General features: G+C 41.2%; 1 protein-coding gene across 3 annotated transcripts in view; it reads left to right on the top strand.

Annotated features, from left to right (window-relative positions):
* The first annotated feature begins 250 nt into the window (after positions 1-250).
* HTR7 (5-hydroxytryptamine receptor 7) overlaps positions 251-14,355 on the top strand; it is a 111,347-nt gene continuing 97,242 nt past the window's right edge. For all 3 annotated transcript variants that reach the window (XR_003677709.1, XM_028481914.1, XM_028481915.1), the window contains exon 1: positions 251-966. Coding sequence is in view for 2 of the 3 variants with exons in the window: in XM_028481914.1 (XP_028337715.1) it covers positions 422-966 (545 nt within the window). In the remaining variant the exon portion in view is untranslated. The remainder of the gene's footprint in view (positions 967-14,355) is intronic.

The raw sequence follows: 14,355 nt of genomic DNA, 5'->3' as shown, positions 1-14,355 counted from the left end.
GCGGCGGCGGCGGCGGCGGGCGCGAGGGGCGGGGCGCTCTCCGCAACTTCTGCCGCTGCCTCCCGGGTGCTCTCGGCCGAGCCACTCGGCGGCTGAAGGCTGCGAACGGTGCGAGCGGTGCGGTGCGGCCAGCCGAGCCCGGCCCGCCGGCCCGCGATCCCGCGCGTCCCGGGGGTCCGTCGGGTGCTGGAGGCGCCTCCCGCAGGGAGTCCCCGGGTGGCCGCGCTCCCGCGTCGTCCGCTGCTGTTGGGGGACCGGGACGTGCGGGGCGGCAAGGCCGAGCCGGGGCGCCCCCCAGCGGACTGCGCGGGCCCCATGGCTGGGCCGAGCGGAGCGGAACTGAAGAGGTGAAGCCCCCGGGCCGGCAGCCGGAGCGCGTGGCGGGGCGCCGGCTCCATGGGCAGCGACGCACAGCGGCACGATGATGGACGTTAACAGCAGCGGCCGCCCGGACCTCTACGGGCACCTCCGCTCTTTCCTCCTGCCAGAGGTGGGACGCGGGCTGCCCGACCTGAGCCCCGACGGCGCCGGCCCGGTCGCGGGCTCCTGGGCGCCGCACCTGCTGCACGGGGTCCCTGAGGTGACGGCCAGCCCCGTGCCCACCTGGGACGCGCTCCCGGACAATGCCTCCGGCTGCGGGGAGCAGATCAACTACGGCAGAGCCGAGAAAGTTGTGATCGGCTCCATCCTGACGTTCATCACGCTGCTGACGATCGCCGGCAACTGCCTGGTGGTGATCTCTGTGTGCTTCGTCAAGAAGCTCCGCCAGCCCTCCAACTACCTGATCGTGTCCCTGGCGCTGGCCGACCTCTCGGTGGCCGTGGCGGTCATGCCCTTCGTCAGCGTCACCGACCTTATCGGGGGCAAGTGGATCTTTGGCCACTTCTTCTGCAACGTCTTTATCGCCATGGACGTCATGTGCTGCACGGCCTCGATCATGACCCTGTGCGTGATTAGCATCGACAGGTAAGGGCCGGGCTGCCCAGTCCCGGGGTCCGCCTAGGGATGTGCTGGCAGCTCAGCCCCGCACACTCGCCTTTCCTGGTCGGATAAACCAGACTCCCCTGCGGGAGGAAGGGCTGCGCTTAAGCCTCCCCCCCACAACCAACACACACACATCAACCCGACACCAACCAAACAACTTCAGTTACAGCGTAGCCTATATACACCTCTGGTCGGATAAACCAGACTCCCCTGCGGGAGGAAGGGCTGCGCTTAAGCCTCCCCCCCACAACCAACACACACACACATCAACCCGACACCAACCAAACAACTTCAGTTACAGCGTAGCCTATATACACCTTTAAAAGAAGAGGTCGAAATGTTCTGGTTTACGGTAGTGAGAATTTTAAGACCAAAGTTAAGAGTATTTTAAGCGTTAGCAGTTCCACCAGGGGGTCCCTTGTCTTGATTTTCAGAAGGAAGGGATTTGATCCTCTCTAAGCCTGACAAACCCTTGCTGTGAGCCTGAAAGAAGCAGTTCTTACTTTAAGAAATCAGCGGGAGAAAAGCCACCTTGCTTTTTTGATTGCGTGAGCTACTTCTCAGGCCAATAGAAAGACCTAGAATGGCCCCAAAATTGGGGGGTCTATATGTTTTAACGTTGCACCTCTATGATTGCTGATTCTGAGTCACATTCTTTTGGAAGTCTGGTTTTACTGTCTGGCAAGGCTGTCTCCAGGCTTACTGGAGCCTTATTCCCTATCTGAATGGTTGGTTCTAGCATTTCATCATATCCCTTGGGAATCTTCTCTTGAGAACTCCCCCACTGGAGTAATTGAAACAGAGGCTGACCGTCTGTCAGGGATGCTGGGGGAAAAAATTCCTGTCTTGGATGTCAGATTGGAATAGGAGACCTGCAAGGTTTCTTCAGACTCTAGGATTACAAGATTCTGCAGTGGAGCTAGTCGTTGGTCCTAGAAATATTGTGCAGTTGACAGCTTGAAGTACGGTCCTACTGCTCTGGCAACAAAACAACTCTCTGCTTCTCTGGAGACTGAAATAGTAAACCTTAATATTCACAGTTGGAATTTTGCTAGTGTTTTAAAACCAGCAAGGCTGGTATCCTGTGGTGTTTAATGATACAGAGAAACAGTTGCTTATTTTCTTAGTGGACCTACAGAACCTTTAAATGTGTAGACCTTACAGCAAAGGAGAAATAATTGATGCCTCCACACTTAAAATGAGTGTCTCAAAGGATGGTGTACCACAAAACTGAGGTTTTCCTCCTTTTCCTCTCTGTAAACACTGCTATATTGTGTGTGGGGTTTTTTTTAAAAAAATATTTAACATGTGCTATGTTACTGCTTGGCCAGGGTTTATAGTTACTGAAGGAAGGGGATATTTTCAGGGAAGAAAAATACATTGTATTTGCATTTAGTTAAAGATCTAGATTATTTTAAAAAATTGATCCTGCCATTTTGTATGTTATGTTAGGAGCTTCTAATAGCAAACAAGGAATTATTTTTAAGAGTAGAGCATGAACTGCATATGTGAGAATATTAGCTCCAAACTTGACAGCTGAAGTTCTGAATGACTGTAGTTAAGCGTGACCACAGATATGCATTTACAGTCTGGCTGTGGCAACAGGAACTGGGAGAGTGCACTCAATATACATAGTAAGTATATGCTTGAATTATAAGCGTAAAAATATGACTGTTCATCCAGTGAAAACGGTGCTTCTTGCATGAATGGAGTCCTTTTAAATGGAACTTAGTGTAATAAAGCGAATAACAATTTCTGCTGCAAGTAATGCATTTATAAGCTTTTTTCATTTCATAATTGATAAATGATAAACAAACAGCACAGTGTGCTAATTTGTCTCCTAGGATGACCAGGTTTGGGTGGGACCACGCTGAGATTCCTGTACATGAGCTAAAGGTTTTCTTTGCTCATTATGCACTTGTGACTTAGCAGCAGCAGGAACATCTCCAATACAGAGATGAGGTTAATCCTTTCTTTTTTTTAACATCTTTATTGGAGTATAATTGCTTTACAATGGTGTGTTAGTTTCTGCTGTATCACAAAGTGAATCAGCTATACATATACATGTATCCCCATATCCCCTCCCTCTTGCATCTCCCTCCCACCCTCCCTATCCCACCCCTCTAGGTGGTCACAAAGCACCGAGCTGATCTCCCTGTGCTATGCAGCTGCTTCCCACTAGCTATCTGTTTTACATTTGGTAGTGTGTATATGTCCATGCCACTCTCTCACTTCGTCCCAGCTTACCCTTCCCCCTCCCCGTGTCCTCAAGTCCATTCTACGTCTGACTCTTTATTCCTGTCCTCCTCCTAGGTTCTTCAGAACCTTTTTTTTTTTTTTTTTAGATTCCATATATATGTGTTAGCATATGGTATTTGTTTTTATCTTTCTGACTTACTTCACTCTGTATGACAGACTCTAGTTCCATCCACCTTGGCAAGAGCTTCTAATTTCTTTGTCAACTATATCCTTATGACTGTCACAAATTGTGTTAACATAGGGCTAAAGATTCTGTCTCTTAGTTTTTTATGAGAATTGCCCCATTGGTGAATTCTGCTTAACAGTTATTTTAGAAGATGAACATGTCATTTATTTAGATAAAATGAAGAATTTATAGCATCGGAAGACACAGATTGCCTTTCTTCCAAGAACACACAGAACTAAAAATGAGAAAAAGGGAAATGCATTTGTTATCAGTTGATTGATAAGGTGCCTTATTTCTATTTTTTCTTCAGTTCCATTGTGGAATATGGCCAACGATATAAAAATGTGCTAAGAAAATATGAAAAAAATTTAATCTTCATTCATTCATTTATCCATTCTCTCTCGGGTACCTAATATGTGTTATGCCATGCTTCGTGCAGCATAAGCAAAGATGAATAATAATATTCTGAGCCCATGCTATGTTACAAGAATTTGGTTGCCTGTTGGGCATTTAACCTGTCTAAAATGGAACCTTTGATTTTTCTTAGCCCCTCCCCACCATGCTAGGATACTTTTCCAGCCTTTTCCAATGGAATTTTGTGCCCTTCTTCTTCAGCGGCTTCAACACTCTGATCCCCACCCTTTATAGATAATGACCCATGATCATTGAAAAAGTAGCAGCGATTTGATGGAAACTACTTTGTCTTTCCACCACCAAAAGATTTTTCCTGCATCTCTACCCTTTTTATTTCCTTCCAGTTAAAAAACAAGAAGACATTGTGTCCCAGCAAAGACCAAACCACCTGCACTTCGCATCCTATTCCCTCTCACATTCTGGAGGACTTGGTTTTTCCCTTGAGTCCTCATCTCTTCTTTGCCTTCATTGTTGCCTCTCAACAGGGTCAAGCTTGATATTCCATTTTTAAGAACTCCTTCTTTGGCTTCACTCCTCCCTCCAGTTACTGCTCCACTTCACAGTTAAGCTGCTCAAAGAACTGTGACCACAACCTGACTTTATTTCCTTACTCCTCAGATAGGTGAGTTTGACCCTCACCAGGTCTGCTGTAATACTTTAACTGGCCTTCCTGATTCCACTTCTGTCCAGTCCTCATCCATTGCCTATGAAGAAGCTAGAATGATCTATTTTTTTTAAAATGGTTTTAAGTGAGATAACATTTCCCTATAGTGAAATGCACAGATATTAAATGTACATTTTGATGAGATTTGACAAATGTATGTACCCATGTAACCAACACTCCAAAATAAGATACAGAATATTTTGTCATCCCGGAAAGTTTCCTTGTGCCCTTTTTAGAATGATCTTTAAAAAATAGAAGTCAAATTATCTTTTATATACAGTTTAAAAACATGCAAAACAGTTCTATATATTGTTTAGGTGAACTTATATAAGGAGTCAAAGTATAAAATAGTTCAGAGGAATGGTGAGCACCAAATTCATGAGAGTAGTTATCTCTGGTGGGGTGGGTGGAGGTGTAATCAGGGAGTAACGTACATATCAATGATATCGGTCATACTTTGTTTCTTAATCTTGATGCTTGATACAGTCTTGTTATCCTGCATATAACTTTCTGTACTTATGAAATATATTTTTAAAACGATTTTTGGAAATACATATAGAAAAGTGAGCAATCCTAAATGTAGAGCTTGATGCATTTCCACTAAGTGAACCCATGGAGGTAATCTGCAGCTAGATCAAGAAATTGAACATCACCAACCTCCTAGAGGTCCCCTCTTGCTCTTCTCCAGTTTCTAATACTCCCAAAGATAACCATTGTCCTGACTGTTAGCTTCATAGATTAGTTTTTCTTGGACAAAACCTCATAAAATGGCATCATATAGTGTGTACTCTTAAATCTGGCATCTTTTGCTCAATATTAATGTCTGCTGTGCGATTCATCCATAGTTTTTAGCCTGTCAATGTTTTATTCATTTTTTTTGCTGAGTAGTATTCCATTTAATTTGCTTATCAGTTCACCTGTAGATGGACATTTGCATTGTTTCCATTTTCTATATATCACTAACAGTGCTTCTATAAATATTTATTTATAAGTCATCCTGTGTACATATTGTCATTCCTTTTGGGTAAATATAACACTGGATAATAAGGTACCTTATTGTATTTTAATTCTATATACCCCCCTCACATCTTTTGTGTTATTGTCATGCATTTTAATCTACATGTTTTAAAAACCTATTAGATATTACCTTTATTGTTATTTTAAGCAATCAGTATTCATTCTTATTTACCCACATGTTTACCTTTTCCATTGCTCTTTATTTTTTCCTATATTATCATGCCTTCATCTGGGATCATTTTCTTATGCCCGTTAGACTTTCATTAGCATTTTTTAAAGTGAGGGTTTGCTGGTGACAGATCCTCTCAGTTTTTACTTATCTAAAAATGTCTTAATTTTACTATCATTTTGAATGATATTTTCTCTAAGTATGGAATTCTGTGTTTGAGTTTTTGTTCAGCACTTTACAACATTATTCCATTGTCTTCAGGCTTCCATCATTGCTGTTGAAAAATTAGTCATTTACCAACCTTGTTATTACTTCTTTGAAGATAATGTGTCTTTTTTCCTCTGGCTGCTTTCAGGACTTTTTTGTCTTTAGTTTGTATACATTTTTCTGTGATGTCCTTAGGTTTGGCATTATTGATTATTTTCTGTTGTTTATTTGCTGTCAACCCTGGTGAGGTTCTTAGTAACTTTTGTATTTGTGTATTGATATCTCTAATCAGTTTGCTAGTATCTCTTTAAATACTTTTACTGTCCTCTTCTTTCTTCTTCTGCGTCTTCAAAGTTACATAATTTAGATTGTTTTACTTTATCACACATGTATTTTACACTCTTTTCTTTCTTTTCCATTTTATATTTTTCTCTGTTCTTCAGCTTTGAAGAATTTTGACCTACCTTCCAATTTATTAATCATCTCTTCTGCTCTGTTTAATGTGTTGTTTGGTCTTATCTATTGAGTTCTTAATTTTAGAGTACTAGAAATTATATTTGAACTTTATTTTTTATTTTTTTGCATTTGATCCTTTTTATTGATTATAACTCTGGTGAAATTCTTTGCCTTTTCACTGAATTTCTCCAACTTGTTATTTTACTTCTGAGCATATTAATCAGTTAGACTCTTCTTCTACCAACTCTAATATCTGAATCACTTGTGGTTTCTTTGTGTGTGGTCTCTCCCCACCCCCCAACCCCCAACTCTGGGTTTTGGCTTTGTGTCTTGGCATGCTTAATAAACTTTAATTGTATACTCAACATTTTGTATGAAAAACTGTGGATGTTGTATATGATGTTATTCTACTCCAGCAAAAATAGCTTCTAGGCTGGCATATTGGGGGACTGATTATTGTAATCCAGTTAGGGACTTAGCTGACTGTAGGCTTTGTTTTAGTTTCGATAAAGCTGTGTCTGCCACTGGCCAATGCCTCTTTCTAGGGTGTAGCTTTCTTGGAACTTCAGCTAAGAGCATAGGGGGTTCTCAATGGCTTCTCCCCTTGGCTAGTTCAGAACTCTGTTTTTTTCTCTCCTTAGCAGTGTGAGGCTGTCAAAACTCTCACTGAAAGTTTTTTTGGGAGCTTTCTCCTTGGCTTCTTAGCCTCCTGCCCAGCACAGCTTCAGAATTCAGCAAATGTCTTGAAAGGAATACCAGCCAAGTGTTGGGCATAGTTTTCTGTTCCTTCCTTCTTATTTGGATCTTGGCATCTCAGGTATCTAATTTTTGTTTTTCTTTCCTCAAGAGACTACCAAAATTTCTTCTGGTATTTTTGCCTCTTAATAGCATTTCTGTTGAGGTTCTTTGCCTGGATCCTCAGCTCCTTACCCCTTACCTAGTTTAGGTAAATGTCCCAAGGGAAAGAGTGGCTGCAGAATTTTGGTTCATCTCTTTGTGGTTCTCTCATTTCTAGGATTTTGTCCCCTCAACTCCTGGTTTTCTCAAAAACTCAGTTATGCCTTTAAGTAGGGGTGTGTGTGTGTGTGTGTGTGTGTGTGTGTGTGTGTGTGTGTGTGTATGTATTTGTGCTTTATCCAGCTTTTCTAGTTGTTTTCAGCAGAAGCATTAGTCTGAAGTGTTAAGCAACCCCATCATAGGTAGAAGTGGATGTGTGCCTGAAAGATTTTAAATGTATGCAGATATAGAAATATAATGATGTAAATTTTGTGCTTAAAACCCTTCATTGGCTTTTCATTTCACTAGAAATACAATTCAAAGTCTTTAGCACACCTACAAGGTCCCTGATTTATTCCTCCCTTACTTCCCAACAACATTTTGTACTGTATTTCACCTTGCTTTCCATAGTATAATCATATTGACCTTTTTCAGTTTCTCCATCATGCCAAATTCTTCCTACATCAGGCCTATTCCATGTAAACCCACCAACTAATATATTTGCAATACTATGATTTCATGTCTGGAGTTCTGTTCCCTAATACATGTTTTTTGATCCCAACTTGGATAGCTTAAAAGTGTTTAACCCTCTAAGATGGCAACAATTAAAATGTCTGAAAAATACCAAATATTGGCAAGGATGTAGAGCAGAGGGAACTTTCGTACGTTACTAGTGGGACTGTGAATTGGTGAACTACTTTGAAAATAGTTTGCCATTATATGTAGTGTTAATAATACATACACCCTATGATTCTGGGATTCTATTATTTTACCACTAGGTATATGTCAGAGAGACTCTTGTCACCAAAAGTCTTGTACAAGAATATTTATAATATTCACAACTTTGAAACTCCCAAACTTGAAATAATATATAAAAGTGTATCCATAGTAGAATGGATAAATCAATTGTGGAACATTCATAGAATAGAATACTATTGAGTAGTGGTTATCAAACTTGAGCATGCATCAGAACTATCTGGAGGACTTATTAAAACACAGCTTACTGGGCCCCATTCCAAGAGTTTCTGGTTCAATAAGTCTGGGGTGGAGCCCAGTTATTTGCATATTTGCATTTAAACAAATTCCCCAATGATTCTGATGTTCCTGGTTTTGGGACCTTACTTAGAAAACTGTTGCTATACAGCAATGAAAATTGTTGTAGTAAAATGAATCTCACAAAGTAATTTAAACAATTTTTTATTAGAAAAAATTTGAAACTTATTTAAGAGTCAGGAGTATAGTATAAAGAGCCTAATCTATCCATTGCCTAGCTTCAACAGTGATGAATTTATGACCACCGTATTCAAAGTATACTTTGCAACTCCTCCTTCCTCACAGTATTTTAACTCAGATGTCAGACATCATGTAATTTCACCCATAAATTCTTTGGGGCCACAAACATAATGCTGAGCAGAAGAAGTGGAGTCCAGAAGAACACATGATTCCATTCATATAAAAATGAGAGAAACAACATTGTTTAGAGACATACATAAGTGTAAATATCGTAAAGAAAAGGAAGGAAGTATACATCACGAGAGCAAGGATAGTAGTTAATTACTTCTGGGTGGGAAGGAGGGGTGTTGTGGTCAGAGAGGTGTGCTTTTGAGGTGGTGTAATATTTTATCTCTTGCCTGTAGAGGTAGTTACATGAGGGTTCACTTTAAAAATTAGTATTAAAATATTCATGTATATTTTAGGCACTTTCCTACATATGTATTTTGTTTTACATTAAAGGGACAGAAGTATTTATTTGATGACATCTTGTGAGGTGTATATGGATTTACATCAGATGTATGGTTAATCTGAGCAGATAGTTATTGTTTTAATGCTATCAGCATCCATTAGTTTTTAGCCTCATGTTTGAGGGCAGGGGTCGTTTTGGGGTTGTCCACAGTTACAGGAACTCCTCTGGCTAACTTGCAAGAGCCATAATCTTTAGTTCTGACTGGTGTCTGGCTGAAGCCTTGCTTCCTCGCCAGGTACTATGACTCATTTGCTTCGATGATCTGAGTTCTGCTCTTGCCTTTAATTCTGCTGTGATCAGGAGTGCAGGGTGCATTCTGGTTTCTCTGGATCCCCTTTCTCTTTGAAGGAAGTCATTCTTGCTCATCTCTAAAATTAATTTTCAGCTTGTGTATACAGTTGAAGAGTTGATAGAATCCTCTTCTTTTTGTCTTTTTCTCCATCTTGTCACCTGGACTGTGAGTATGGTGGCTAGAGCTCTTACCTTCATCTTGGTCAAGACAGACAACCAGAGCCACACTTGGGAAGGAGGAGCAGTGCACTGGGAGGGTAGCCGGGAATTCTGGAGGATTGTGGACTCCACAGGATTGCGGGACTCTGACTTCTTACTGATGGATGAACAGATACCATCATGTTGTCTGTCATAACTGCTAAACCTAAGTGCCAGTTTCTTATCTTCTGTGCTTATCCTTCATACCATTGTCCATATACACTTCCTAAAACATCATTGTGAGGTGTCACTGTGTCATTCTCCTTTAGGAATAACAACTACCATTTTTGAGGGTCTTTTGTGCTACATAAATTTCTAGAGATTCACATAATATCTCATTTAATCTTCACAACACCTTTGTAAGGGTATTTATTGAGGCCTGTGCTGTCATTGAGGTCGGCTGGCCAAAGGTATAGGAGACAGAGTATGAACACTTTAAATCCCATTCTGTAGATGAGGAAGCTGAGGAAACACACACACACTGTATGTGGCAGGAACACCATCTGAATCAAAAGCCCATATGTGTTCCTCTACATCGTTGTAGCCATTGTCTGCTATATAAAGAGAACATTGTTAAGATAGCATTCAAGGCCTCTTGTGACTTGACCCCAGCCTTCTTTATAGCCTCAATCTGACTAATCCCATCATAGGCATCCTCCCTTTTAACAAGATGTCAGAACAGAACTAATGTTCTTACCCCCCAAACTTCTTCCTCTTCCAAGGTTCCCATCCCAATAAATGGCATCAGGCTGCACCCATTTGCTTTGCTAGACATTTAGGTATCACTTTTGAAACTTTCCACCCAGCCCCCCACTGTCACCAGTGCATCACCAAGCCTCTGCCATCTTTCACTTGGACCATGCGAAGTAGCCTCCCAGGGCTTTCGTGTATCTACCCTTGCTGTACATTAACGCAGAGTGTGTAACCTGAGCTGCACGTTAGAATCACCTGGGCAATGCTCGGAGCCCATCTCTAGACATCCTGATGTAACTGGTCTGGGTGGGCCTTGGCATCAGTATCTTTGAAAATATCCCCCAGGTGATTCTAATGTGTATCCAGCCAGAGGGAGAAGCCCTGAGTTAGCGTGATCTTGTAAAAATGCAAATGCAATTTTATCCATGGTTCCCAAAGTTACTTGCACATTAGCATCTCCTAGGAATCTTCCAAAAATTCCAAAGCCCATACCCAGGCCATCCACAAACCCAACTGATGCACAGTCTCCGGGGGTGAGACTCATGCATTATATTCTGGAAGCTCCCTAGGTTAACCCAATGTGCAGACAGGTCTGGGCACTGCTGAATTATGCTGTTCTCCTCTTCAAACTCTTTAATGGGTTAATGAGTTCCCCTGCTCTTGGGATAAGATCCTAAAATTTTAATATGATTTAAAAGATTTTATAATCTGACTTCTGCCTATCTCACTAGATTAGGGGTTGGCAATTTTGTTTCCATAAAGAGCTAGATAGTAAATATTTTAGGCTTGTATGCCATATAGTCTCTGTTGCAGCTACCCAACTCTGCCACTGTAGTGTGAGAGCAACTATAGACAATATGTAAATGTACGGGCATGGCTGTGTTCCAGTAAAACTTTATTTATGGCTACTGTAATTTGAATTTCATAAGATTTTCACAATGTTATTAAATATTAATCTTTTTTATTTTTTTCAACTATTTAAAAATATGAAAACATTCTTAGTTGGTATGTGTGGGGAGGCTATACAAAAACAGGAAGGGACCAGATTTAACCCTGCTGTAGTTTGCCGACTTCTGCCAAAGATTCTGTTCAAGTCAATTCAATTCTCTAACTATCGTGTAGATCATCTCTCTTCCTCACCTGCCCCCCGCCTATTCTGGTAACTCTGAGCTTCTTTCCATTCCTTGAGATTTTGCAATTCAGGGACTTCACAAGTCTTTTTATTGCCTACTCCCTACCCCACCCCCCTGACACACTTATGTGCCTCTTGGGCAGGTTAATTCTTATCACTCTTCAGACAGGTCCTTGACTAGATGTTACTGCCTCATGGAAGCATTCTGAGAATCCCCAGACTATCTTAGACAGCCTTATAACTCCCTGCATCTTTTCTTTCTTGCACTCACCTCAATTTGTAATTACCAGTTTGTGAAATTAACTGTAATGGATTCATGATTTGTGGTGTCATCCATACAGCAGGCATGGTAGGACCAGGGTCTCTCTTGTTGGAGACTGAATCCCCAGCCCCCAGCATAGTACTTGGCACATAGTAGGTGTTCAGTTAATCCGTGTGGATTGACTGAGGAAGGAAGGAAGGAAGAGAGGGAAGGTGGGTGCCTCTGATTCCCAAATGTCTGGCCTTGCCTTCTTATTCTCCAGCTTCTTATGAAATATTCTTCTTGGTGAAGTTTTTCTGGGAAACCAAATTAGAGTCAGGAGATTGTGTAATGAAACAGAAGCAGGGTGGAGGCAATGGGACAGTCCCAAGGGGTTGTCCCATCAAGGCATAGTAGGCTGGTGAGTCACTTTCTGCTCTCCATGCGTGTGCGGAACACTGACATAAACAAAGCCCTAGTGACGCAAAAGATTTAGCAGCTTAGAGCCAGGAGTCAGCTCTTTATTGTCATCATTGCTGTGCCATGAAGCAGGGTGAAAAGCAAAAATCCCAGATCCTTTTCGTTTCAATGAACAAAATATATTTCGACCATGCATGGAAGCTCATGCATCCCAGAAGGAAAGCCATAGGTGTCAGGCATGAAGGAGATACCCAAGTAGGGAAGCACAGTAACTGACAGTCGCAATATCATTTACTGAGCACATACTATGTGCCGGGCACAGTGCCACGGGATTTATGTGATGCATCTCATTTCATCCCCATGACCACTCTGTGGTTACTCTCATCCCTGCCACTCCTGCAGGATGAGGAAAGGGAGGCTGAGAGAGGTTAAGTAACTTGCCTAAGAGCACATAGGAGGAAAGCAGTGAATCCTGCTTGGCTGAGGGAAGGTCTGACTCCAGCTCAGAGGGGTGCTGGCTTTGTGAACATCATCTCTGAACCATGTCAAGTGATAAGTGTTTTCTCCTGCTGTTCAGACAGGACAGTGATGATGTTAATAATAATAATTATTATATTCGTATCAGTCCGTAGTCTCTTATCTAATATCCTTGGGGCCAGATGTGTTTTGTCACATTTTTCTCTAGTGTTGATCCATGGTATCTCCCACTCCAGTCCATCTGTTAGCTTTGAGGTTATGGTTAAGGTGAGGTCACTGTGGAATATTAAGATCCACATCTTCATAGTTTTAAGTTAGATGAGCAGGAGGCCCTAACAAAGAGGCCAAGTGTATATATGTGTGTGTGTGTTGTGTGTGTGTGTGTGTGAGAGAGAGAGAGAGAGAAGAGGGGTGGAGAGAGGGTTAGGTAGGTGGTTTATATAGAAACATCTGTTTATATAGAGACATCTGTGTCTCTATTTCAGCCCTGCGAACAAGTTCATCTGTACCATTTTTCTAGGTTCCACATATGTGCATTAAATACGATATTTGTTTTTCTCTTTCTGACTCACTTCACTCTGTATGACAGTCTGTAAATTCATCCACGTCTCTAAAATAACCCAATTTCGTTCCTTTTTATGCCTGAGTAATATTCCATTGTATATATGGACCATGTCTTCTTTATCCATTCGTCTGTCGATCGGCATTTAGGTTGCTTCCATGAGGTGGCTATTGTAAATAGTGCTGCAATGAACATTGGAGTGCATGTGTCTTTTTGAATTATTGTTTTCTCTGGGTATATGCCTAGTAGTGGGATTGCTTGGTCATATGGTAATTCTATTTTTAGTTTTTTAAGGAACCTCCATACTGTTCTCCATAGTGGTTTTATCAATTTACTTTCCCACAACAAGTCAAGAGGTGCTCCCTTTTCACCACACCCTTTCCAGCATTTATTGTTTCTAGATTTTTTGATAACAGCCATTCTGACTGGCATGAGGTGATACCTCATTGTAGTTTTGATTTGCATTTCTTTAATAATTAGTGATGTAGAGCATCTTTTCATGTGCCTCTTGGCCATCTGTATGTCTTCCTTTGTGAAATGTCTATTTAGGTCTTCTGACCATTTTTTAAATTGGATTGTTTGTATCAATTTACATTACCACCAACAGTGCAAGAGGGTTCCCTTCACACCCTCACCAACATTTGTTTTTTGTAAGTTTTCTGATGATGCCCATTCTAACTGGTGTGAGGTGATACCTCATTGTAGTTTTGATTTGCATTTCTCTAATAATTAGTGATGTTGAGCAGCTTTTCATGTGCCTCTTGGCCATCTGTATGACTTCTTTGGAGAAATGTCTATTTAGGTCTTCTGCCCATTTTTTGATTGGGTTGTTTGTTTTTTTAATTGAGCTGCATGAGCTGTTTATATATTTTGGAGATTAATCCTTTGTCCATTGATTCATTTGCAAATATTTTCTCCCATTCTGAGGGTTGTCTTTTCGTCTTTTTTGTAGTTTCCTTTGCTTTGCAAAAGCTTTTAAGTTTCATTAGGTCCCATTTGTTTATTTTTGTTTTTTTTCCATTACTCTAGAGGTGGATCAAAAGAGATCTTGCTGTGATTTATGTCAAAGAATGTTCTTCTTATGTTTTCCTTTAAGAGTTTTATAGTGTCCAGTCTTACATTTAGGTCTCTAATCCATTTTGAGTTTATTTTTGTGTATGGTGTTAGGGAATGTTCTAATTTCATTCTTTTACATGTAGCTGTCCAGTTTTCCCAGCACCACTTATTGAAGAGACTGTCTTTTCTCCATTGTATATCCTTGCCTC

This window comes from Physeter macrocephalus, chromosome 20 (assembly GCF_002837175.3).
Source record: "Physeter macrocephalus isolate SW-GA chromosome 20, ASM283717v5, whole genome shotgun sequence".
Taxonomy (NCBI): Eukaryota; Metazoa; Chordata; class Mammalia; order Artiodactyla; family Physeteridae; genus Physeter; species Physeter macrocephalus.
Note: the sequence above shows the minus strand (reverse complement) of the source record. Positions and strands in the feature narration are given on the sequence as shown.